This window comes from Phodopus roborovskii, unplaced genomic scaffold (assembly GCF_943737965.1).
Source record: "Phodopus roborovskii unplaced genomic scaffold, PHOROB, whole genome shotgun sequence".
Classification (NCBI taxonomy): domain Eukaryota; kingdom Metazoa; phylum Chordata; class Mammalia; order Rodentia; family Cricetidae; genus Phodopus; species Phodopus roborovskii.
In genome coordinates this window covers 9634792-9661916 of record NW_026126460.1, presented here as the reverse complement: position 1 = coordinate 9661916, position 27125 = coordinate 9634792, and the positions used below count along the sequence as shown (strand labels likewise).

At 40.9% G+C, this 27125-nt stretch overlaps 1 protein-coding gene across 1 annotated transcript in view; it reads right to left on the bottom strand.

Moving 5' to 3' along the window:
• Positions 1-27125, bottom strand: part of Pard3b (par-3 family cell polarity regulator beta) — a 948779-nt gene that overhangs the window by 270286 nt on the left and 651368 nt on the right. The window contains 2 exon segments of the mRNA XM_051190339.1: positions 20025-20262; positions 21006-21215. Coding sequence (XP_051046296.1) covers positions 20025-20262; positions 21006-21215 — 448 coding nt within the window.

The window sequence follows — 27125 nt, the reverse complement described above, 5'->3', positions numbered from 1 at the left end:
AAATTCACTGTTATATTGGCAACAAACAGCAATATACATTATGAAACCATCATCCCTAAACTACATTAAGGCATCAGCTACAGCTGTCATCTATTATTTAAGCTCTCCTTGCTGGGCAGATTGGTAGTCTAGGAGGCAAGATTTTCAGAGAAAGCAGGAAGAACTATGGGTGAAATCAAAACAATAAAAAAGTTTTATCCTCGGAAAAGATGTATTCTTTTGATAGGCCTAGAGTATTTGTGTAATAAAGGGACTACTTTTCTTCTGTCCACAAGATAGAGGGTCATGGTCTGACTGTCCAAAGGAAGCAACTTTCCCTCAGTCTGTGTGCACCAGTCAACAGAAAAAAAACTCCCGGGATATTGGCTCAGTCAGATTTTCTTCCATTAACTATCAGCAGAGACACGTTTTTAAACCAACAGCTTAAATGAATGGGTTGTGTGTCTGTAATAATTTTGACTGCAAATGTCAACTGTATTTGAGATGCTATGTGCATTTAATCAGTGTCTATATTGTAAAATAAATATACTTCAGAGTGACTGCTGTGCCAGCCATAAATCATAATTCGCAAAGACAAGAACATCTTATCTTCACTATTGATAGTCATTAATGACAATGCTGATTAAAATGGAATCTGCCTGCCATATTATTGTTAAACAGTCTATTAGAATTTCTGTCACATCCTATAACCTACCACTATCTCTCTCTGTGTTGATACATCTCTTATGGAATAATACATGAGTGACAGCTAGATTCAAACTTAACACTTGAAGTGCAAAACTAAAGAGCAGAGTTTTAGTAGCACATTTAAACCCATACTTTCAAAATTAAGAGAGATCCTGTTGTTTCAGGGGCTGATTTCTTTCTTTTGGCACTTGAGTTTACAAAAGTTTTAGGGCAAAATAAATGTCATTTACAGGCCATATCAGCTAGTGGAAGCTGGTAAGTAGAAACTGATGGTCAATTATAAGACTTCCTGGAATGAAAGATATGACCCCTACCTGTGAACTCTGAGTGTATACTATGTAAAATGTAGCAAGCAATAGTGTATCTGGTGCTGAACACTGCTCACACTATATAAGATCAGTGTGAAGGGATCAGATAAGATCCATGGGCAGGATAAATAATGGCACAAAGCTCAATGGGAAGTGTCAGCCAGGCAGTCTAGAACCTCGCTACTCAGGATTATTCTGTCAGCTCTATACAGACTCTGGAAGCACGGAGTGCAAAGGACAGATGAGTGTCTGAACATCAGATAGGACACATCAGATTCAAGGCCCTGTGACTCATGGTGTTCTGAAGTAACTGCTTGGAAATGACCAAGTTCTTCCATTCTAGTGTCTCATCTAAGAAGACATGGTTCAAAATGTGTCCTCCACCGGAGGGAGTGTGCTAAGCAGTATTACTGGGTGGATCCCAGGGTAAAAACAGAACCAAGGTTGCTCAGGTCACCTCTTTAGCATGATTGACTTCTGCAGTTGTACTTTCAGACACTCGATGTGAAATGTGCTTCACTCATGGGGAGCATGAGTAGGGTGAGACCACTGAGGATTAATCTCCATGCGGAGCTCAGAGCATCAGGACCATGGGAATTGAAAAGCGGGGTTGTACTTATGAGAAGATCCTGAGAAGGCAGAGGGGAGGCAAAGAAGAGGCAGAAGTACTGAGAAAATGAAAAATTATACAACATATGGTTTTGTTCCTGTATTGTTAGCAATTTAAAAATGAAGGGGAAAATATGAAGAGGATAGACCAGTGTAAGGTGATCAAGTCCAGTCAAAGGCTTTGCCATGAAGCCTGTTGGTACTGGGAAGGTGCTGGGGGCTGAGCCCAGGGATGTACCACCCAGGGAGGTGGTATAACCAGCTTTTAAACAAGAAAAGCTTACCATATCCCCACCTCAGAATTTATTGGAATATTTTTTTGTGCTCTTACATATTTTTCACGGTTTAAGAAGCCCCTGTCCCATAAAGCATTTTAAAAATTATTATTATTACTCTGTTTTTGTGGACTCTTTGTGGGCTTTCCCTCCCAACCCCATGTCAAACTACAAAGAAATAAACTATAATTGAAAACATATCAAAATTAAGGAGAAAACGGGATGTGGAGGGGAAAATGTTCGGTAATAAGTAATTAAGTGGCCAAAGGTCTTGTCCTTTGTAGAAGAGCAGTCACATCATTGCACATGTAACCCGTCAAAGGAGCAGGGAAAATGAAGACATGCAGAGATGAAGGGAGTGAGGAGATGCCACCGATGGTCTGGTATGAAGCTGTGGGTCAAAGTTCCAGGACACCGGTCAAAGCCACCCTCTACTTTATAGTCTGTTTTCATCGTAAAAACTGTTCCTTCCCACACTCTGAAAATTCCAGGAGGAGGAAAGCAGGACAAATCTATGATATTGATTCTTTTTACTATCCATTGACTAGAGTTCAAATTTAAAGTGGAAAATTATAGCCCCTGGAGGAGAAGAAACCTATCAGTGGGGGTGAGTGGAACTAACACTAAGAGCTCCAGAATTAGGGTTTTTACTGTTCACTGGTGACTCTGCAGTCAAAGCTGCAGCCATTATCTGGTCAAGGTTCCCTTCAGCTCCTTCCCTCCTGAGTTCCGAACCGTATGGTGTTTGGGAGGATTCATCTGTTGGTCAGAGGGTGCTGGTTTGACTCATTCTCCACAGAGACATTTCTACTTTTGATTTCCAGAGCCACGTGGATGGTTTGAATGTGAGAAAACTCTTAGGAGAGTAGATAATGGCCAAGGTTAAAGTTAAAAAAAAAAAAAAAGTTAACAGAGGAGAGGAGATGGAAGAGTTCAGTTAAGTTTGCTTTTATACCATCTGCTTTTCTAGACTTAAAATTTTGTTTGCAGTTCAGAGTGTAAAAATTGAAAATTAGAGTAGCACACAAGGCCAAACTGGAGAACAGAGGTTAGAGGGCAAGGACCATATGGAATTGCCAAGGAAGATTAAAGGGATCCACTTCCCTGCATTGCTTAGAGGAAAAGGCTCCCTAGAGGAGGACTGTTTAGTGAGGACATACCCAGAATCAATACCCCAATTTTGGTAATTTAAATGTTCATAGGTGTAGAAGGTAACTTCTCACTTCCCTGTCATTTTACCTTGTAAAGTTAGTTTTTTTATACAACTAACACTTCTGTCTTTTTCCCTCAGACCTATCACCTCTATGATCAGTTTTGGCTAATGGCCAAGACATAGATGGCCATAAGAATATTTGGTACAATTGTTGCAAATGGATGAAGGTATGCATCTCTCTGGCAATGGAGGATGTCTAAGGTTAGACGTCAGAACCTGCAGCTATTTAGTGTATTCAGCAGGTATGCTACAAGTAGTCTTGTAATTTAGAGATTCAAGAATCCTGAAAGGGGCTCAGTAGATAATATAGCTCTTTAATGACAGACTCTTCATGACCTACATACTTCAAAGACAGACTGTTCTTGGGGCTTTGAAGAGAACAGTAGCACCTGACTTACCCATCTTGGCACTTCCCAACCAAGCTCTGGATTGGCAATTATCAGGCAACCCAGTATTTGCTGAATTAGTGAATGTGACAAGACAAAAATAAAATACTGGTTTTAAACATACCACACTGTGCTTGCTGTGTATGTAGCAAAGGCTCTCTCAATCACTGTGGCTAGATTATCTTGGAAGAGCTTGCATGTTGATCCACTCTACTTAGAAGTTTTAGTTTGTGAGGGGATGCATACTGAAAATGAAGTAACTAAAATCCAACCTGGAATAGTTCAGAAGTAGTGAGGTGCTCAACGGTACACATTGGAATTTAGAATAAAACTATAAGTCTAACCTCAAAATTTAGCTTTGAATTCTAAATCCCATTTCATAGCTTATAACTTCCTATTTATAGGTCATCTTAATTAGATGGTGAGTTTAAGCATGAGGATAATGTTGTATATTTTTTTTCTGGGTTTCCCCTGAGTAGTATTTAATAGATATTTCAGTAATGAACTGATGGGCATTCTTTTTTTTTTTGCATTAATTTAGATGAATATTTTTTTCCTTTCTCCCTTTGCAGACTCTTCAGGGTGGGGGGAATGGGGAACTGTTGGTAACTACTGCCAGTTAACTCATTTTTCAACCTCTTCTTCAAAGAGAAATTAAAAATAAATACATAAACATAATTCCCAGTACAGTTTACTCACCTTGTCACCTTGGAACCACCATTTTCATTATTTTCCATGCTATTATCCAGGATGACTAAAGGACACACCACATAGCGATAATAAGCCTACTCCAGTGAGCACAATCTACAAGCTAGTGAGTCAATCAGCAAAAGCTTATTAAAGGACAACACAGTGAAAAGCACCAGTAGCAGATTCCTTTGCTTAAAGGAACCCATCCCCAATGAGGACGCCAGGCAGACATGAAAAACTGAAATGAAAACTTCAGCTAAGGCATGGAAAGGATTGAAGGAGAAAACTCTTAACATTGAGAAGGAATCTGGGTGAGAGAGAAACACAGGCTCAAGAAATGCAGGTTCATAAAAGGGTCTTGAGGGGAACTTCAGAAGCCTGGCAGAATCAGGGAAAGAAGGAGGAGGCCATTTTAAAGGAAGGAAGTTTCTGAGGGATCATTTCAAGGGAAGGTACCATCTGAGGGCTTCCCCGGGTGTTCTGTGAGATACACTAATCTGGTGAGAATCGAGCTTTTGTACAAAGGAAACATATGATGATAACATAAATTTGGTGAGGAATATAGAGGGCACCGGATGTCAGTTAAAGAGTGGTGATAATATGAATCACCCATTTGCAAATGAAGATCTTGGGTTCTGATTACACTAGAACCACTAGAAGTCCCAGACCACTGTATGAAATGTAATAAATTCAAATTTCCAATCATGAAATTAGGAGTGTAGCATTTCAGTAGGCTTGATAGGCAATTCTGGGATTCTGCCAGGCTTTGAGACAGCAATATCCACAGCAAAACATTACTAATAGATTCTGTTTTGAGAACTTGCTAATGTGAGCTCTTTTTTCCACATATCATCTCATTTATTCCACAGCAGGTCTGTAAGGTAAATGCCACTATTACTTCACAAAAGAGGCTAATGACATATGGTGGTTAAGTTGAAACTGGAGGTTCCCATTTATTATTGCTTTTTTTTTTAAATGAAAAAATACGTAATTAAGGCAATTTAAAGGAGGAAATATTTGCTTTGTCTCATGGTTTCAGAAAGATTTCAATCCATCATGGTGGGAAAGGCATGGGTGTGGGAGCATGTGTGCAAAAGGCATCTCCATCATCGTGTTGCCTGAAGCAGGAGGAAGCATCACCTGCAAGGTCTTCCCTGGAAACCTGCTTCCACCAGCCAAGACCTGGATAGGCTCCACAGCCTTCAACACATCACCACAGGCTGGGGACCAAAGGCTGGATGCTCTAAGCCTGTGGGAGGACATTTAAGATTCAGATGGGATTTGCATCCAAGTGGAATTTTAAAAGATCCAGTCTTTGCTGCCATGCTATATTGCAGTTTAGTGTAGAGGTGTTTATTAAATATCTGAAGGTACTTGTGCTAGAATGAACTGAAATGGAGAAAGGAGAAAAGTAGGCAAACCAGTCAGGGAGCTATTGAAACACTGTTATAAACAATAAATCAAATTGCAGGGATGGGGGTAGCAATGGAACACAAGGTCCAGACATGAAGGGCAGTACGCTTCACATAGCAGCAGAGTTGACTGGCAGGGAGAGGGGGGTGAGGATGAGGAAAGAGGACATATCCCAGATGGCATGGGATTCTTTGTATTACGCTCAAACATAATTACAAAAGTCAGCATAAGCTGGTGACTTGGATGGGTAGGTTATGAATTAGATTTTAGACTTGTTGAAGCTGAGGCTGAAGGCAGACAATAGTTTGAGAAACAAATTGGATTGCCCCCAAATCTTTAGTGGCTATTACAGTCCAATAGTGTTTGTACACCTACTACCTATTTTCCAATTTAGGTGTAGTATCATGTCTCTTTTTAATTGCTCTGAGAAGTCTTTTTCTTGTTCTATAAGGAAAACAGTCAGTTACTGTTCTCAAGATCAGAATCTTTTCACTTAATTATGAACTGGCTCATGTTATTAAATTACTATTTGGATGTCACCTTAGGACAAAAAACTCCAATAGATAACAAAAATGAATATGGGCTTTGTAGGGTATTTGTATTCACAGAGTAAGTGTCCAGTGTCCAGGGCATTTTGGAGGCTAACACACAGTGCAGGAGAGACCTTGTCATCAGTATCAGTTTGAGCTATGGTTTTAATGAAGACAGCTTCATGCTGCAATTATCTGTGAGGAAAACTTTTTTTTTTTTTGCCACATTTACGTCCCATGTACGTTGAAGATGGACATTAGTAAATTTCATTGAAGTTTTCAGATAAAAGGGGCTAAACAGAGATCTGATTCCACCCTACCCTAAGCAAATTATCAAAGCTCAACATGTCATTACTTAATAGCATTAAGCAAACATCTCACAAGGACATAACATTGTGCTGGACATGGGGCAAGGCATTAGGCAAATACATTCCCACTAGGAACTTAGAAGTGTTTGTATATACAGATAAAACTGTTGTTAGTATGTTTTATTAGTTACTTAATATGAGTATGCAAATAGGTCCATCAGGAAATTGTCTGCATTTGATTAATCTAGCATCTTAAATGATTACATTTCATCTTAAATGCTAATGACACTTATTTATGATTGTGTACCTTCCATTTTAGTGCCTGTGAAAGTTCTTTTTAGCATATCAATTGCTTTAAAAGTTAAACCACTGGACTTTCGTCCCTGATCTGCTAACAAATCTAAACCTCATTATCCCAGAATGAGATAAAGTGCTCTATTCTTCTTCAGGGTTGTTGTGTCATTTGCATTAACGCAATGGGAGTTGTGCCGGCATATTAGGAGCAGAAGGAACCCTAATTAAACAAAATAAGCCTTTTGGTTGACACCCTATGTGATCATTCTTTATTGTGATAACTACAAGAAAATCAAATCACCCTACTGCGTTGGGCAGCAGAAAACAAGAGGTCCAGTATAATCAAGATTGCACAGAGCAGGAAGGGAAGGCAATGAGCAGCAATCAGACTTTTGAAAAGAAGGTAGCCATCCATTTTCATATTAATTAACTCTGTACAGGCCCTCAGCCTTCCATGAACACATACTCAGAAAACAGAGGGATAAACAAACATTTGCAGGCAGGCTTGAGAGCCGAAAAAAATTATTAAAGTCATGGTGCAAACGAGCTGGCATGCTGGCTGGGAACCCCAGCATCTCATTTGTTTGTCCTCGCCCCATCTGATGAGTAGCCCTTCTCTCTTAGGTTCTTCTTTCAGTTGAGCAGTAAACACTGGACTAACTGTCCCGAGTGGGTTTGATTCAAATTCAAACTGTATGTAACATTTTCGTCACTATCCTTGTTTATATCTCCATCAGTTTTACCCCTTGTCTTATCCAGATATTTCTTTAAATATTCATGCTCACAATCTAGCCACATTTTGGTGCTAATGTTCCCATCTTGTGCTCAGCCACAAACTGACAAAAACTCGGATGTATAACATGCAAATGTATAAATGTTAACAGCAATCATACCACTGCGTTTAATGGAAGTCAAATACCTGGATATTATAGCCTCTATTTTGCAATTCCGTTACAAGCTCAAACAGTATGGCTCATAAAGAGTACATTTCCAGTCCATACCTGTGGTAGCAATGCTGTAAAGAAGTGAGGGTCATGACTTTACCAACCCGAATTTAAAGAAAAATAAAGAAAGAAAGAAATAAGTTTGGACTCAGCTTGGAAAAAAAGCCTGCTGGAATGTCAGTGTCTACAACCTATGTATACTGGTTATGCTGGGTGAAATGTGGCACTGGAAGGCTATTTCTTAGATTGGGAACTCATGAGGGTCAAGCCTTGTGGATACAAAACAAATGGCCCCACCTCTGAGCAACATCTCCACCCCTTTGTTTTTTCAGACAGGTTTTGGTATGTACCTTAAGCTGGTCCCAAATTTGTGACCCTCCTGTCTCCACATCTTGAGTGTCAGGATTTTGTGGGGTCCCCTCTTCCCTTCCAGTCTGTTGGCCACTAGTCCACGAGAATGAAGGGGCAGAAGCAATAACAGAGAGCCTCAGGTGGCCTGTGAATATGGCAGAAATAGCTTTCCAGGAGATGACTTCAGTGAGACATATCAATTTTATTCCAGAGAATAGCAGACATATAGGATTGGGGTGGTAACTGGGGCAACCCCAATTTGCATTAAGTGGCACGATCCTGTCATTTAGCTGGATTAGTGGCAAAAAAATTTGGCAAGTTATCAAAATGAAGAAACAAAATTTTTATGATTCATTTTGTGAAAAATAAAGTAAATTGTTTTCTAAAGGCTTAGTTTTAGACTGTGTGTGTGTGTGTGTGTGTGTGTGTGTGTGTGTGTGTGTGTGTGTCTGCATGTGCACATGCATTCTCACAAAGTCCAGATGAGAGTGTGAGATCCCCAGAAGTTAGAGTTAAGGTGGTTGTGAACTACTTAAGTTCTGGGAACTGAACTTGAGTCCTCTGTGAGAGCAACACAGACTCTAAATAACTGAGCCATCTGTCCAACCCCCTAAAGTAAATAATTAAAGACGAACTTAGGAGAGAAAATCCAGTTACAAAGAGAAAAACTGCCCCATCCTCCATGTTGATGGGGCTTAACATCTGCTTCTTCCCTTGCAATCAGGGACAGTCATAAAGACCAATGGCTGCCTGCATTTATAGTGGGAAGCGCATTTCACAAAATCTGGGTTTATTTATTTATTTTTCCTGTAGTCACACTTCTCACAGGCTCAGTATATGCAGCTACTTTATCCTGATGAGTAAGCCTCACTCAATGTATTTTTATATTTAACTTGAAGTCAAATTAAGAACTTTGGCCTTCGTTTTTCATTTTAGATTTCATATTTCAAATGGCTTGAACCTCATGAAACAAAGCACCTAAACTCTAGTCTATGGTTGCCCCTTTGCCTTTGGGGAGATGACTGTTAAGTTTTCATTGGACTGGCTGTGTTAGCAGGGATGCTCTTCATGCTCATAAAGTTCAAGGGCTACCCAGATGTTTACAGCCACTATCTGGAAAGAGGTAATGACAGGCTGCGGCCACATTACATTTATTGTACATGAGGCCGGTAATAGCCATTATAGTATCAAGGCAGAAAGGACAAATGCACCACACATGTCATGCCCCTGGTGACTTGAGTACTTAGTCTCTAATTCCATTTAAAATCAAGTCAAAATGTATTTCATGGACAACATCAGGGCAGCCATGTACTAAGAAATATCTGGGTCAGAACCCATCCACTTACTCTGCACTGAGATTGCTCTTAAAAGGAAGGAAAGAAAGGAGAACAACAAGCCTTTGGGTAAGTCTACTCTTGATTTGTATTCTGCAATGGAAAGTTTGGTCTTCCACCCAGTGGTTAAGTAAAGCTTCAGAACAGTTCACAGTGACGTTTGGAAAGGGGTGACCCAGAGCATATGAAATATAAATGAGTGAATGATTTGAGCAATGCCATTTCTTCCTGTACCTTATTATGCAAACTGTTCAGGTGAAAGAAAATGCACCATGCCCATTTGAATTACAAAATAGCATTTGGGGAAAAATGAAACAGGAAGAGAAAGTTTGTGGGCTCTAAGTATGTCTAGCGTGAGACAAAGGTTTTGTATGGAGTTAATCCATAGATGGGAAACAGGGGGAGATGCCTATCATTTCATAAAGGAAGATGCACAAGTGGGCATCAGGTACAGGAGTGAAGTGGGAAATGCAAACCCATGCCACAAAGATACATCACCTCAAACCTACAGTACAGTTATTTAGAAAGAGTGGTGGCAAGGAATGGTGGCACACACTTGCAATCCTAACATGTGGGAGGGCATGGAAGGATTGTCACACATAGAGTGACACCTCAAGTGAGACAATAATAAAAAACCCAAAAAACCAGAAGTCATTATTGGCAAAACTGGAGAAACATAAAACCTTGCATACTGTTGGTGGGGATGTGAATCAGTGTAACTGTTATAGAAAACATTATGAAGATTTATCACAGCATTGAAATTATAACTACCATATGATATTCAGGCTGAAATCCCACTTCTGGAAACATATTTAAAAGAAATGAAAGAAGCCTATCAAAGACACATTTGCTCTTTCATGATTATTGCAACCCTATTCATAACAGGTAAGGAAAAGAAATAAAGTAAGCCTTGTCCAGCTGATAAGTGTATATAGGAAATGAAATATACTTGTTCACTCTCAAGTGTGCACGCATGCACACACATCCAAACACACACGCACACACACGCACGCACACACACACTCACACACATACACTACTATTTAGCATTCAAAAAGGAGACATTCCAGCCATTTCTGTGTGAGTGGGAATTCCTGTAAAGACTGAATGGAAGTGCAATGATGAGGAGAAGTTGAAATGCTATAGGTCTAGAGTCTGCCTTTAGTTCCCCAAGTAGCTCCCCTTGCCTACTTCTGTGTCAGAACTAACATATAGTCACTAATAGATGAAATACTTTTGGAATGTATTAATTCATTAGAGCGCTAGATCCCACCAACTCAAAGCTAAACATGCCCTCATGTAGCATCTTAGGCCTATAGGAAGATCACCCATCTTGCTGCAACCGCCTCTCTAGTGTACCTATCAGTTTATTTTAAAATTTCTTTGATTTATGACTTTCATAAAATTGCTTCCACATGGGAACATGGAACCTGAAGTAACCTAGCTTCATGTTTTCTGGGCCTGGGTCACTCAGATGTGGCTCTCAAATAAACTCTGTTCCTTTTGAGGTGAGAACTGTGTTTGTTTTGTGTCCTGACAGAGACAACAAGAACGAGCCTGGGAAATGTTATCACATGAACTAAACCAGACACAGAAGGATAATCGCCGTGGACCTCACTTACAAGTGTATTATAAAAAAAATTGTAATTCACAGAAACAGACAGTAATGGTTGTTACCAGAGGCAAGGGGTGTGAGGGTTGGGAGGTTGTTGCTCAGAGAACATGCAATTTCAAGAAGGTGAGACTCTGAGAGAAGTGTTGTCTTTGTTGTCTTAGGGTTTTTAAGGCTGTAAAGAGACACCATGACCACAGCATCGCCTGTAAAGGAAAACATTTCATTGAGGTGCCCTACATTTTCAGAGGGCCAGTCCATTATCATCATTTGTGGGACATGGTGATGTGCAGGCAGACATGGTGCTGGAGAAGGAGCTGAGAGTTAATACATTTGGACTACAGGCAACAGGCAATGGTCTGAAATACTGGGCATGGATTCAGTATATGATACCTCAGAGCCAGTCTCCGCAGTGACATACTTCCTCCAATAGAGCAATATCTACTCCAGCAAAGCCACACCTCCTAATAGTGCCACACCCTATGAGCTTACAGAGGCCAATTACATTCAAACGACCACAGTGCCTTCATATATACACAAAAAAGGTAAATATGTGAAGTTATACATGTGTTAGTGTCTATCGTTATCACACAATGTTTCCACCTGGCAAAACATGTTTACATGTATGTACTAATTTTTGTGGATTTCAATGCACAGCAAGAATTAGTATCTGTCAAGTCAGGCAGTCTCCAGACAGCTTACTTATATGAACTTCTTCACTGAACATCACAACAGGATGGAGGAGATGTGAGGGGCCAGTGAAGGCTACAGCACCCACAAAGTACAGACTTTAATTAGGTCCAACATTAGTTGGGTGATAGTAACAACTGCGTCATTGTTTGTGGTAAAAATAGCGTAGATGACTATGTGTGTGACAGTTCTAAGATATGCACACCATGTCTCTTCTTCATAACATTCTCCTCATTAAATAAAACAGTACATTTCAGAGAGAAATGAACAAAGTGTGTTCCTTAGTGTAGGCAAAACTTAGAAGTGAAAAGTTGGTGCTTAATATTTCTATGGTTTATACCAGGATTTAAAAGAAAGAAAGAAAGAAAGAAAGAAAGAAGGAAGGAAGGAAGGAAGGAAGGAAGGAAACCTGAGAAATGTCTGAAACTGAGCGAAGAAGAAATGATACAGAACATCCAACTCCTGGGTCAGGGAGAGCAGAGCTGCTACAGACAGCTTCAAACCATGTCACCCCTGCAGAGAACTAATCTCAGAATGCCTACCTCAGCTGCAAAGGGTGCTTTGTGTACTATACAGACTCCGTGTACTGTGAAGGTTGTTTTTTGTTATAGTTGTATGTGGGGTTGGTTTACAAAAACCTTGCTGGATTCCTATGCTAGAGAGGAGAGAGAGAGAAAGGGAGAGAGAGAGAGAGAGAGAGAGAGAGAGAGAGAGAGAGAGAGAGAGAGAGAGAGAGAGAGAGAGAGAGAGAAGAAAGGAAGGAAGGAAGGAAGAAGGAAGGAAAGAAGGAAGGAAGAAGGCATAAAGTGAGCAGGCTTCTGTGTTGGTATGTTCCTTTCAGATAATGTATCTTCTGAAAATTCCATGAGGCTTGGGCAGATGCAATGTGTGAGGTCAGCAGACAGCTACAGGGCGAGAGATGCCACCCCTCCAATGGCACTTAGTGCAGTCTGCAATCATCTCAGCTCTGGGTTAGGCACAGATTCTCCATTCTCTCCCCTTCATTGGGATGTAAACCCCATAGGCTTGAAGCCTTGTACAGAACCACATTAGCCCAGAAGAGAAGACACTGTTCTTTCTCTGAGCTGTCTTGGAGAATGTCCCTTTACTCCCTGGGTACTTCATAGTTGAGAACACGTTGTATGTTGATGTGACATTTTTCTTGTTTTGTATTAAACACACCAAAAGAAACTCACATTTATCTTTGACTTTTCCTTTCTTTATTATGACAGGAAAGTGCCATAATAGCTGGGACTTTGCTACTATCTATCTAGTTCCCAGGATGACACCTAATGTAAAAATAGGACTTAAATAAACATTGTTGGGTAAACAAAAGAATGATTATGAATGTATTTGGCTAAGATGTAGTAGTCAATACATGTTATTAATTGAATGAATATGAGTGAGCAACATTTAAAAAGAGACAAAACTTACACACCTCCCTAACAGCATGATATACACGTTGTCAGTCTATCAAGAACAACTAGACACAATTCCTTTAAGACAAACACCTAGAAAAGGTGTACAGAAATGAACTTAATGGGCTGGGGGGGCGTGGCTTAGTTAGTAGTGTTGGATGCTCAAGCATGAGGAACTGAGTTCAGATCCCCAGCACACACATGAAAACAGAGGTACACACTTGTAATCCTAGCTCTGGGTGGAAGAGATGAGGGTCCCTGCGACTTGTATGGTATTCAGTATAGCTCAGTCAGTGAGCTCCATGCTCAATGATAGACCTTGCTTTAAAAAAAAAAAAAAGGTGGAGAGCAACTGAGAATACACAGGCCATCAACATCTGGCTTATAGACATTTGTTCCCACCAGAATGCACACAAAACATGTGCACATACACCACATGTGTGCATGCACACACACACACACACACACAGAAAATGAACTTATACCACTTTAAAGCCTTTCACTCAGGGTCCAGAACATGGGTTTTGAACAGTGACCCAGACTCTCAAAAGAAGACAGCAGAGATTGTTATATAAAGGGATCAGTTAGAAACACGAAGAATTTCATTTGGGGACTACAAGAGATTGACAAGTTTATTAAGCAACTAAGAAATCGGGTTGTGATGTCTGGCTTTTCCACTCTAGGTGACCTTACTGTGGCTAGAGGATATTTGGGTCTGACAGCATGGACCTTATCTACTAAAGGGTTTGAGCTTTGCTCTTTGATTGCTGGAGCCTTGAATGGCCTTTCTGTAGAACTGTCTTGATGAAGTCAAATTCATAAAACAAAAATAAGGAGGCATCTGGACCTGAGATAGATCAGTGGGGGCCCCAATCCCACACCAAGGTTTTCCTCTGAATGCAAGTTGCTTTTGGTAAGACATTTTCCACCAATGTCCAGATTTAGGAGTTGCTGACTTCACCCTTAGCTATCCCCCCAGCCTTGTAAATGCAGACTGGAACTTAACAGACACACTGATGGCAGTGAGCACACCTGACATGTTTTATGAGCAGAGAGCAGATGAATCCTATGTGCATGTGTAGATCTCCACTGAGCCAAGAGTAGAATACTGACAAGACATGTGTAAAACCGTGGGCTTTTTCTCAGCAGCCTTCTGTGTGCTTGCATGAGACTGCATTTTCTGTTTAAGCTTTGGTTCTAGCATCTAGTCCCAGAGCACAAACACTATCCTGCAAACTATCTCCCTGTGCTCAACACAAGCCCCTGTAAAACCTTGCTCAGATGGTGTCATTTGCCTCCTACTGATTTCCATCTCAAGCAAAAGAACTCTTGGATGAGCTGGTAACATGAAAAGGAACTGAACTCTGCCTTTTTCTGATTTCTGTATCAAACTGAGCAAAAGATTGATAGTGAACCCATAAAAGGTCTCTTTCAGCAGCAAGAAAACGGAGTTTATAAGGTAACAGCCAAAGTTGGAAGGTTCTTGAGTTGAGAATTTTCCCACAATAACTCATGGCCCTTGGAAGGGCCAGACTTGACTCATGCAAGGAACTAATTTAAAGTCGGCAAATCGTAACAATATACAAACTAGGCGATGGGTGGAAAGATGAATGGAATCTACTTTCCATAACTTTCCAGTAGCAACAGGGGCGGGTGAAATTAACAAATGAACACTCCCACTCTGCATCATCAACATGAGTGGGACAGCTAACACCAGCACAAGCAAAACACTTGGCTCTTCAGAAGCAAGAACAAGGCCACTGCTAACACATCATAATTCTAGGATTAGGAAAGGGGCAGATTTTAATACCCCCCCCCACATTTTGGACAGGTGCCACTGTCCATGGAGTAACCGTAGAATCGACCCTGGAGCCTATGTTCAGTAATGTGTTAGAGCGGTGCAGACAATGGGAAAAATAATGCATATTTAAGTCACATCTAACTCTAAGAGAACCTTAGAGCAATCAATCTTTTTTAAATAAGAAAGAAACTAAGTCAATAGCATCTGAGCAACAGATGAGAATTAAAGCGAAATCTGTTGGCTAATGGCAACAGCTTTTGTGTTCTTTGTTGCTGAGAGCTTGCATGTAGCAGCCACTCCAATATGCTCACCAACTCAGATGCAAAAGGCTATGGAAAACAGTTGCTATTTTTATTCGGAAGATAAAATCTAACACCACCTCTCAGGCTCTTGATTTTGCTAGAGTAGTAAAAGAGAACAAAAGCCAGGGTGCTGTGTGTCTAGAGGATCCAGGGCCTGTGGCTCCTGCTATGTGGAAATAGGGAGCATATTGGGGGGAAAAGGGAAGAGCTGGCCCTGGATTGTGGGCAGTAAGTACCTGGAGCCATGTAACAGAAAATACAGTCAGGATTTAACTTGGTGACAGCCTCAGAAACAGGCCATGTGTATCTCTGAGAGTTTTCATATTTACAGATTACTGCAGTTAAATCATTTTTATAGTTTCTTTTTCTTTAATACCCCAAAGAGGAAACTTGTCCTTATAAATTACTGTGGCATTGTAAAAGCAGTAATAATACTTATGATAATGACTGTGCTGGTTTCCGTTGATACTGTAAGCAATTAGTACAATCTTAGAGTCTGAATAACACATATGAATGAAAGTTAAGGGGCTAGCCAGAGGGAACACATTCCCTTGTCCTTTCCAGCTCACACAGGCTGCCCATATGCCTTGGCTCATGTTCCCTTCTCCCTGTTTACAGTGAACATGCTGCATTTCTTTGTACCACGTTTTCTTGTCATGTTATCCACTTATGCCTGTAAGGCCCGGGGATTCCACGAGGCTCAGTGAGGAAACTCAGGATGACCACCTTATCTCAGGGCCAGCAGAGCAGCCATCCTCCTGCCTTCTCCTCCCACCTTCTGCAACCTTAATTCTTCTTTATCAAATAACACACACACAGAGATACTGGGGCTGGGGCTCGGACCTCTTTAGGGAAATTTTGTTTATTATTGAATATATACCTATAAAGCACAGTTCTAAGTAGATTATATAATCAATCAACTATATTTCTCACAATGGTAGTAGATTCAGTGATTATTTTCAGGTTTCAAATGAAGAAACTAAAGAGAAGGACTTAGTTTGCCCAGTGTTACCTAGCTGGAGAATGAAGGGGCTGAGATTTAAAGCAGAAGTCCACATGCAGAGCCTGAACTTGCAACCATTCAACTCCACAACTTTGCAGACAAAACTTGCATGTCCATACTGTTATAGTCATTGCCAACATACTCACATTACAGACCACAACTTCTTCTCCTAAAAATATTTTATGTGTTTATTTCATTCATGAGTGTATGTGTTTTCACTCACGTATGTGTTCCTACGTAGTGAAGGTGAGTGTGCAAATGTGTGCACACATGTAGAAGCCCAAAGGTTGAAGTCGAATGCTTCCTTGATCACTCTTTCCCCTACATATAGAGATTGGGTCCCTCAGTTGAATCTAGAGTGTGCTAATTTGATTAGTCCACAAGCTAACTTGCACTGGAGACCCTATTGCCCCCAGGATCACAAGTGGGCCATGTGCTATGGAATAGAATATTTTTTAACTAAGTGAAGATGTGTTACAATTGTTTATGTTGCAGAATAATGGTTTACCTTATGTAAGATATGCTGCTTTTGTTTATGTTGTATTTGTTTAACTAGGTAAAGGTGTATTGCTGTTTCACCTTGCCTGCCTAAGGCATCTGATTGATGTAATAAAAAGCTGAATGGCCTATAGCTAGGGAGAGGAAGGATAAGTGGGTTTGGCAGCAGAAAGAAAAGGGAAGTCAACAGCCAGACAGAGGAGGCTCAGGAAAGCAGTGTGGAGAGTATACAGATGAGGTAAATGAGCCTTGGGGCAGCACATAGATGAATAGAAATACGTTAATTTAAGTTAAAGAAAAAAGTTAACTAGAAATAGGCATAATATAAGGCTGAGCATTCATAATTGATAATAGGTCTCTGTGTCTTGATTTGGGTGCTGGTTGGTGGTCCAAGAAAGCCTGCTACACTACCCTGCCCAAGATTTATGTGAATTCTGAGGATGTGAATTCTGGTCTTCATGCTGGTATATGAGCCATCTCTCCATCCTCAACTGCCTTTGACATCTGAGGAGCATAATAATGACACCAGAATCCAAAAATCAAGATGGAAATGGAAGGGTAGTGTCTAGATGGCCCAAAGGGAAGAATCAAACAATATTTATGGAAAGATGCATCTCACTGTAGTCTAGTCTAGTCTAGAGTCATGCTGAGTAGAACAAGCCTCTGTGTTAGCCTGAGCTCCTGAAGTAGGCTAAATCCAGAATGTGGTCACTTGCGTGAGGAATTACAAGATCGAAATGGACTTAGAAAAAGACAAGTTTTCAAAATACCAGAGAGTTCCCAGCAACCAATCAAAAGAGTTCCTATTACACTGAGACGCCATGGCGAGGAAGTCCCTTCTCTGCCACCCTGAAGAGAGCTGTTTGCAGTGGCCAATCCACTTTATGTTCCTAGTTTCTGCCTTCTTCATCCTTTTCCTGTTTATAAAGCCCATCCCTTCCACTTAGCTTTGTTCAAGTGTCTTTCTTCTGTAGGTGAGATATGGCACAGTTCACAAATCAATAACTAAAGATTAGATCTTTAAATCTGAAATCTCAGTCTTTGACTGTCCAGGGTTCCTATGGTATCTGACCTGCTAAGGTAAGGTGATAGAGTGTATGAGAATGGCTCCCACAGGCTCATGTGTTTGAATGTTTTGTCCCTAGTTGGTAGGATTATTTAAGGATAAAGAGGTGTGACCTTGTTAGAGGAGGTGTGTTACTGGGGGTGAGGGAGTTGGTCTTTGAGGTTTTAAAAGAATCCCGCCACTCCTAGTGTTCTCTCTACTTCCTGAGTGTAGCTCTCATGTGAGCTCTTGGCACTTCCTGTGCCCCGCGCTGGTTCCACGGACTCTAGCCCTCTGAAGTTTTATTAAACACTTTGTTTTATAAGTTGTCTTGGGCATAGTGTTTTATCACAGCAATAGGAAAGTAACTAGCATGGGTAACCTCAGCAAGGCCACATTACGTCTTGTTACGTACAATATATCCAGGGGCAAAGGTGCTACTAAGACTTTGAGGCGCGTACTGGAAGGAGCATTGTTTGGACACTTGATATGAAATGGGATGGCTCAGAACTGTCCACACTACTTGTATTCTTTAAATGTCATTTTGATGATCCCACGGCTCTCTCTCACTCTCTCCCTCTATCTCTCTTTGTCTCTCTTAGATAGAGAAGGGGAAAGAGAGACAGAGAGAGAGGGAGAGAGTGGGGAAGGAAAGAAAGAAAAAGGAAGGGAAATGGAATCAGAGAATTGAATTTTCTTTTCTATCTAAAATTATCAGTTGAAGATTTCTTACTGAGAACAACAGGTGTCCTGTATCCCCCAGCATGTTAAAGAAACAGATACTCTAAGGGTTTTTACAAATATGCTTAAATCTATCATATGTGTTATCTGTCCTTCATAGTAAAGAAGGATAGAGACTGGTAGATTTGATAGGGAGTTACAGAAATAAAATAACACAATGGGTACCTCTACCTTACTTCCTGCCTCCCAAAAGGTACAAGAAAATCCTTCAAGAACTAGGAAGCGACTTTGTAAATCCTTCTGCTTTGTGAGCAGCAAACATTTTCTGATCTCCTCTCTTGCCCTAAGCATTACGGCATGCTTGAGGGAGTCTGGCATGTCCTTCTAGGTAGGAAGGCAACCTGGTACTCTGGAGAAGTCTTGAGAAGCAAGGCTGGTGTGACATCCATGTGGTAGTAGGAGGGAAGGGAGAGCCAAGAGAACAAGCTAGCTGCACTTGAGTGATTTGTGGGGGGTAAGGATTGGTGACTGTAGCAGGCCAGGGAGATGCTGCTGCAGCTGCCACATAGTTAAAGTTTTCTCTGGCTCCATCCAAGAAGTCCAGATAGATGCTGCTGCTGGTGGTGGTGGTGGTGCCTTCTCTCACCATCTATGAAGTCTGCCAGCTTGGGTAAGGACACTCTAGGCAGACTGTCTGGGGTCGGGGCTAACAGTAGATAAGTGGTCCTTAGGATAGATGTCTGCCATGGAAATGATTCCTGCAGCAGCCACTGTTATACTGAAGAGCTCCCTAAACAATCTACCAAGGCGTTCATAAAGGACCCCTGGTGGTCAGTTTGAACCACCTAAACAAGTTAAAACATCCTCTAGTTTAACTTAGCCTTTCCCCTTCACGTTTCCACTGACAGGGTAGTAACACCCAGGGAGGAGGTATATTCTGGTTTACATTAAATTAGTTGTGCAAGCCTCTGGTCAAATGACCAGAAATCAGCCGGATCACTGGGAGAACAGAATGTGGAGCAATGGTTTCTGCAGAGTGTTTTTTGGAGGGCAGCTGTATGAGAAGAAGTAAGTTGTACTGACTGTGTGAGGCTCAGTGCTCTTAGCTGCTGAATCCACCACATGTGGCCTCTTATCTCTCAGGCCCAGACACAGGAAGGGATGGTGTTAGCCTCAATCTGAAAGGAGGGGAGGAAGATGGGTGAAACGTAAGGCTGAGATATGGAAGGTCATGGATTGAGACCAGGGTTACATGGCCCTCATCCGGGGGACATCTCTAATGCATCCCAGTGACAGCCTCTGTAGCGACAGCTACTGTGTTGGTGAATTGATGTCAGATGTCACAGAAGAATGAGACTTAAGGCTTGTTTCCCTTGTGCAGAGGGACACACAGGGAAAGCTTTCTATGCCCTAGTAAGCACTGGCCTCTTGACAACATCATCACCACAATCTTCAGGGGAAAACCAAAAGGCATTTGTGCCTTCTTGGCAAATAAAAAACTTACAGTCATAGCCTTGATTTTTATGAATACAGCTGAAGATGAGAAAACACTTGGACCTCTTTCTGAGCACACACAAAGGAATGATTTAGCTAGGAGAAACAAAGCCAATTGCTTTTGCAGTAGGCCCTTACCTCAGCATGGCACCAAATCCCTTCCTCTTCATTTTCCTCTCTGGGTCTTCACTCTCTTCTTTCTGCTTTTTGTCCTTGACTTTCAGCTTGCCCTTTCCCTTTTTCTTCTCCTTCTCCTTTGCTTTTTTGACTTTCCTGGCTTTATTTTCCACATCGTCTAACTCAGGGTTTCCCTGAGGGGCAGACTCGCAATTCAGAGCTCCATGGCCAGAATGAGAGCTCTTATCAGAGAGACCGTCTGTAGAGAGAAAAATCAATATCTGTGGTCAGGGGCACTTATGGATATATATATATATAGTCAAATGTAAAATACAGAAGAATGAATAGAAGGGTTCAATGTTCTACCTAACCACGTGGCTGCTTGTACCCTTTGAACGTAGGACTTCCCAGTCCTGGGTACTTCAATCAACGTTTGAGGTTAGGAGTGGAGCGCATTGGTTGCTAGCTGGTAGCACAAAAGGCTTGAAATGTGCTAAAGCACTAATCTCTCTGGAAGCTGGCTGGTTAACCTCCATCAGCTCCCACAGCCCGCATGCTGGGAAACAAACAGGGTGAGTTGCTTTCCAAGAGAGTTTTTTTTTTTTTTTTTTGAGTATAAATATAGCCCACTGCTTTTACACAATTAATGCAGCCCTGTCCTCTGGTTGATGTTGCTTTTAATGACTCAAATAAGAATGCCAAGAAATGCATGCTTAGTGCTCCTGCCCTAAGGGTAAATGACAGTTGGTCCTTCTAGGGAAGTGAAAGAGAACATTTTTTTTTTTTCAGTTTGCACTGTGAAATAAATTGCACATTGCATTCTCCAATCCCATGTTCATGAAGCCAAAGGGCAAAACATATCAGGAAAATGAATTACTTTTAATATCAAAAATATAATTGTGATCCTTAAATCATGTTTTCAGTAGTTAAGTGCAATTCTCGCTTATGACTTTTAGATAATAATGAGATGTAGAACCCACTTAAGGGGGCAGATGGCCCTACCAGCTTCTACTTCTTCTGGCCCATCATAAGATTTGTCAATGGCGGCTCTGAAGCTTTCATTGCAGCCCCGGCCTCGGACCATGTGTGGTCTGGGCCTGTGGAAGGGCAGATCACTCTTCCTGACTTCAGCCACAGCAGTCTGCAGGCTCTCCAAGGAACTGGACTTTTTCAAACCCAAAGTCGGACCAAAGTCTTTGCTTGGAGAGTCTGGAAGAGAAAGGGTGAGAGGTCAGCTGTCTCCATGATGGAGCAGTATGCTATGGTGGAGATACACATTCTTTCCAAGAATATTTCTGTTCAGGAAGCTTCAAGAAGAGGTGTTAAGCCAGTAAACACTGTTGGCTAATATCCAGCTTTGCCATTATTTTTGGTCATCTTGGGGAAGTGTATTGATATTTCTGGACCTCGGTTTCTTTTTCTACAGCTGTGGTAAGCTTTTAGATGAGGGTATTTAAATCTGTTTTACACACAGAAATTTATATGCATGTGTAATATGCACACACAGGTATACATACATGTGAATTTGAAAGTCACTACATGTATATATACCTATGTGCACAAATGTAGACACACAAACTCTGTGTAGACCTGATTGGCCTTGAACTCACGGAGATCTGTCTGCTTCTACTTCTGGAGAGCTGAGGTTTAAGGCATTCACCACCACTCCCAGCCAGAGGTGCACACACACTCATAATGAACCTAACACAATAAGTGCTTCCCTTAGTACTCAACCCAGCATCTCATCCACTATACCTGTTATTACTGCCAGAGTTGTTTATTTGATTGGCCTGGAAATCAAGGACCCTTAGTGATGAGAATTTTCATAATTAAATTCTTTACATTATACTAATGATGATTAATGCATGCTGAATGAAATTTATTTAGTCTGAAAATAAAGCAAAGCAAACAAGGAAAGAGATTTTCTTAGTGCTGCTGCTTCAGGTATATTTCAATTTGGACCCCAGGAAAGCAGCCTTCTTTTTTATGTAATAAATAACTGTAGAGCAGAGAAGTAAAACATAAAAGAGCTTTAGGGGCCTATGTTTTGGGAAAAAAAGAAAAACAAACAAACAAACAAAAAAAACCCAAAACAAAAACTATCTTCTTTTTGTACAGCTTGCCTTGCCCTAGGCTGCTCTACTCCACCCTATGAGCCAACCTCTGTCCCTGCTCCAGCCAGACTCCTTAATATCAATAACAAGTTTAAGTGATAGAAACATTAGTAGCAAAATGGTTGCTTAAAAGATAGCAATAACTCCATTAAAGCTTTTGTTTTGGCATTCACGTTTTTTCACCAAAGCCTCCCTATTCCCCTTCACCTACCAGGGAGACTACTGTCATCAAGAGTGTGCACCATGTTTCCAGAAATACCTGACTGTGGCTTTTCCATATATGTGACATGAGCACATAGGGAGCATTATGTATGTATGTTTCCACTTCAGTGCACATTATCCCCTGAGGCTCCGCAAAGGGCCCTACCTCGTTATTGTCATGACTATTTTCATTCCTATTTCGACTGCCACCATGGATGTGGCCCCTGTCTTCTCACTGCACACTACATAAGACAAGTACAGGCGGGGTCTAATATGTGTTACAGCCACATAATGTTGATTAGCAAAACACACTTCCACATTTGCTGGAATATGTAGAGAACTGGAATAAAAGTTAACAATGTACTACCTTGTCTTTTGCTGATATTAACTTACTATAAGCCTTACAGTTGTGGCATTGGTACTAATCAGGCACTAGAAAATTAAACCAAAAGTCTTTGACATGCTAGGCAAATGATCTATTGGCAAAATAAATCCCCAGCCAGTTAGCATGTGTAGATAAGAAAACAGAAGTAACATGATAAAGCTACATGCTTCACCTCCCCACTGGGCACTGAGCAGAGGCAGAACAATTGCAGCTCTGTACCATGTACTTTCCAAAGTCAAGATGTGCTCTGTGTCTGCCCTATGCTTGATTATGGTCAAGTTTCTTAAGCTGACCCACATTTTCCTCATCTCTAAAGTAGGAATATTAGTCTAGACGAGCCTCAGAGCCCACCCAGTCGAGCCAGCAAACTGCAACAATTGGATATTACCTTATGGTTTCAACATTAACTTACAGGAAGCAACCTCACACTGTGAACAATACACACGATGACAATAAACACTGCATTTTATAGATGACAGTGCATATTCAATAAAGGAAACTGAGAAGAGACTGAGAAAAATACAAGAAAATTCAAGGACAAATTACAGGTGCTATTTGCAATCATAAATACTAAGGCTATGTTACTGTTAAATCCAGAAAAGGCACTTTCCCCCAATTCACAGCAAGGAAGGAGAGTTGGAAAAAAAAAAAAAAAAGAATCAAGTAAGATCATTTCTGATAAGGAAAACAAAAGACAACATAGAGGTCTGGGAATATTGAAACAACAGTAAAAGCTTTAGAATTTACAGAAAATATTTTTTAGCATCAACCTCTAGGGATGTCTGGCATAAAACTTGGTGAAAATATGAAGAAAAGAGCTGAGAAAGCCTAGATCCTCTGTCAACAACAGAAACCATCTTTTATTTATTAATTGCCACTCGGGAGATTATATTAGAGCCCAAACTGTAAGCATTCACATCAACCTTTAGCAATAAATTCCAGGGAACTTGAAAGTGAATAAATCATCTGAGATGTGAGGCATGTTATCTAAAAAGAGCCTACCTACATCTCGGCAAGAATTTCTGAGGGAGAACAAATATGCAGTCACTGATTCTAAGAGAACTGGAGGTAAAGGAGTCAAGGATTTTGTAAGATTGATAGAGCTGACAATTACTGTGTATGCGCATGTGTGCCTGACAGCATGTGTCCCAAATGAGAATGCCCAGGTATTGCTGTGCCCCTTTAGATCCTTAGACACATAGTCACATTAAAATCAAATGGTAAGGTCCAGTTCTGGACCTTAAACTTGACAGACACCAGGATTCTACTCTTTGGAAAAAGAAAAAGAATTCGGTTCCTTCCTAGGAGTAAACAGAAGGAAGAAACGGAAGAGACACTCTCATTAGGGAGAACAGCCCTCAAACTGGAAAGGCCCATGTAAGAATGTGCAGGTACTATAAATGGGCCGGAGGCATCTCCTGGAGTTAGGGGACCTTGTTATAAATCTTTACGAGGCCCCTATATATTAATTCTCACTAGGTCAAAGTTACCAGCCAGGGAGGTGTCAGTTGGAGGAGCAGCACTAAGTAAGACCCAATCAAACTCTCGGAGAAAAGTACCTTATCAGAAAGAGATTTTGTGAAGAGGGGTGGATTGTTACCTTAAATCCCTCTTCCCTAACCCTACCCTCATCAATGTCTGTTTAGACTAACAATGTGCAGGAAATTTTACAGCTTTCAGGATGATGTGGCACCCATTCTATCTCAAGCCTCACCTTTTACACACACAGATGAGTCTTTTCCCCAGGCCCCCTCTAAAGTGGAGGTCTCCTTGAAGGAATAATATAAAATGAGCAATTTATCAAAATCAAAACCTCAGCCTTTCAAACCCATTGAAGTCACCCCCAAATATGATGACTCTTCACATTTTCCTCTGTAGCTAAAGTGATGGAGGCTGTGCCCGATTATAAGCAATTGTTAGAGCAAGTGATCCATGGATACCAGGTGTTATTTGTCACAGAATAGACCTTGTCCAGATTTGAACACTTGCTGTTCCATTTTGAGTATTCACAGAAATAATTTGCAGTTTAGTGTTTGATGATTTCCTGGCCAGCTTGGGCTAGTTGCAAATGCCAAACTTACTGCAAAGTTTTCACTTTCCAGACTTCTCTATCAGGTGGCCATGGTCTTTAAGTTTTAATGAATGCCCTGTTCCCTCACAAATATGAACTTGACACACATGGATATCATGAAGGAAATAATAGATCTGTGAAGAATATTAAAAAAGAATTTACCTAATAAGAATAATCCTCAGAAATTATAGTAAAAATATTCTAATATTCTGAACACATTTATTCACATTCTTCCAGAAAAAAAAAATACAGAATCAAAACAAACTCAAACGAAAACCAGAAATAGCTATCAAGATGGATGGTGTTTATGCCTACACAAGACAGTCACATTATACCATCTAAGCCCAGGGAACAGCCAGTTTGGGGTAGTGGAACAGTTGAAGTTATAAGAAAGGGCTGTGAACTGTTATCTTCTGCGCAAGACATGGCCATTGTACTCACGACCTCACAGAAGCTATGGATATTTGCACTGGGTGTGCACAAGGATGGACCAGGGGCTTTCCCTCTTACTGCTGAGCTATATGATACTAATAGACTCAGGAAAGGGGGAGTCCCTGCCCCTCAGTTTTGTACCCACCTATGACCACACTAGGCTCCAGTGGATAGTTCTGTCACAGTGGTCACACAGAGAACATTGGCTAGACTAACAAGGTCACAAAACAACCGAGTCAGGAAGTGGGGAAGGAAACCGGTAAAGAAAAGGGGAAGTTCATAGGGGTAGGGGAAGGTAGAAGGGAGTGTGGGAGAGCAATCCATGCACATTATATGCATGTATAAAATACTGAAATAACAAAATTAACCAATGATATATACGTAATAAAATAAAAATGGCTAAGCATTTGAAGGGTTTGTGTGGCCATATTTCTCATAAAGAAGTGACACAGAGTTCAGAGAAGAACTGCAGGTACACTTTAGCTTTGGGAACTCTAACCGCCTGCTTGGAGGAAGACAGTAGTGGGTCTCAAGGACAGCACAGGTGCAGGAATCAGGGGGACAAGGGCACCTGACATTTCTTTATTATTAAAGTGTGTGTGAGGGGGCTCTTAAAGGACTCATTCGGAGGTCAAATAACCTACCAGATATAAAAATAAAAAATACCCAGCCTACAATCCACAGCCCCAGAGAAGCTAGAACCCTTTTCCAGAAACAGATGGAAACACATGCAGAAATCCACAACTAACCCATGGGCCAAGCTCCTGGAGTACAATGAATTGAGGGAGGAGCAAAAATATGAACAAAGGAGTCAAGACCATGATGGGAAAACCCACAGAATCAGCTGACCTGAGCTACTGAGAGATCATTGACTCAGGTATGACAAGTGGGGAACCAGCATAAGACTGAACTAGATAGACTCCCTTAATATAGGTGACAATGGTGTGAGGGGCACTCAAGACATGTGGATGCCTTGTATCCAAGGCTATGAGGTTGAAGTGTTACTGCCTAGGTGGAACGGGGCCACATTTCCAAACAGATCTTCAGACTTGGAGAAATTATCACCCTAGCTTTCTAGGCAGAGAGCCCCATGTCAGTCCACACAGTATGACCGTTGCTAGAGGGCTTCTGATTTCTACACCTGCCTGTTGAGAGTGGGTGCTGGCTTCTGAAAGGCATTTGGACAATAGAAAATAGAGCTGTCCAGTGAGATGTGGTTGGTCTGTAGTGAACATTAAAGGGAAGGCTGTAGGAGACTCAAGTGTCGGTCCTCTGCCCAGGACCCTGAATTATCCACTTCTCTGTGCCTCGGTTTCCTTATCTTTCAAATGAGGATAAAGCAAATTCAGAACATTTTTTTAGCATATAGAGTCCCCATTAAGTATAAGTATTTATGGTAATTGTGCTATTGTTACCCTTGTGCTGTCTCTCTACATCTCAAATTAATCTTGCCCTAGTGCAAGAGAGTCGGTTCACACCACCCATGAATTCTTCAACGTAACCATGTCTTCCACAAAGTGAGGAAAAAGACTTCATAAGGAATTTCTATCTTTACATTTTATGTTTTTGTTACATTGTACATGTGTGGTATATGCATATGGTGAGTATGCCGGTATTCACACCTAGACACAGCTCAAAACTCAACTTTTAATAAACAACTCCTTATATTTTTCTTTTGAAATAGGTTTGTATGTTCATCCCTACATCTCATAGAGTGGATATTGTTAGTAAGATTAATAGCAGAGTCTTGGATGCCCTGCCCCTTAGGCTATAATCATTTAATTAGTCTGAGATTTCATTGGCAATGTTTAAATTTCCCACTCAAGCATTAAAATCACACAATAAAAGAATGCCTAATCCAGAAGACCAGTAATTGGGTCTTCCATTATTGATGAAACTGCTTCTAATGCATTTTTATT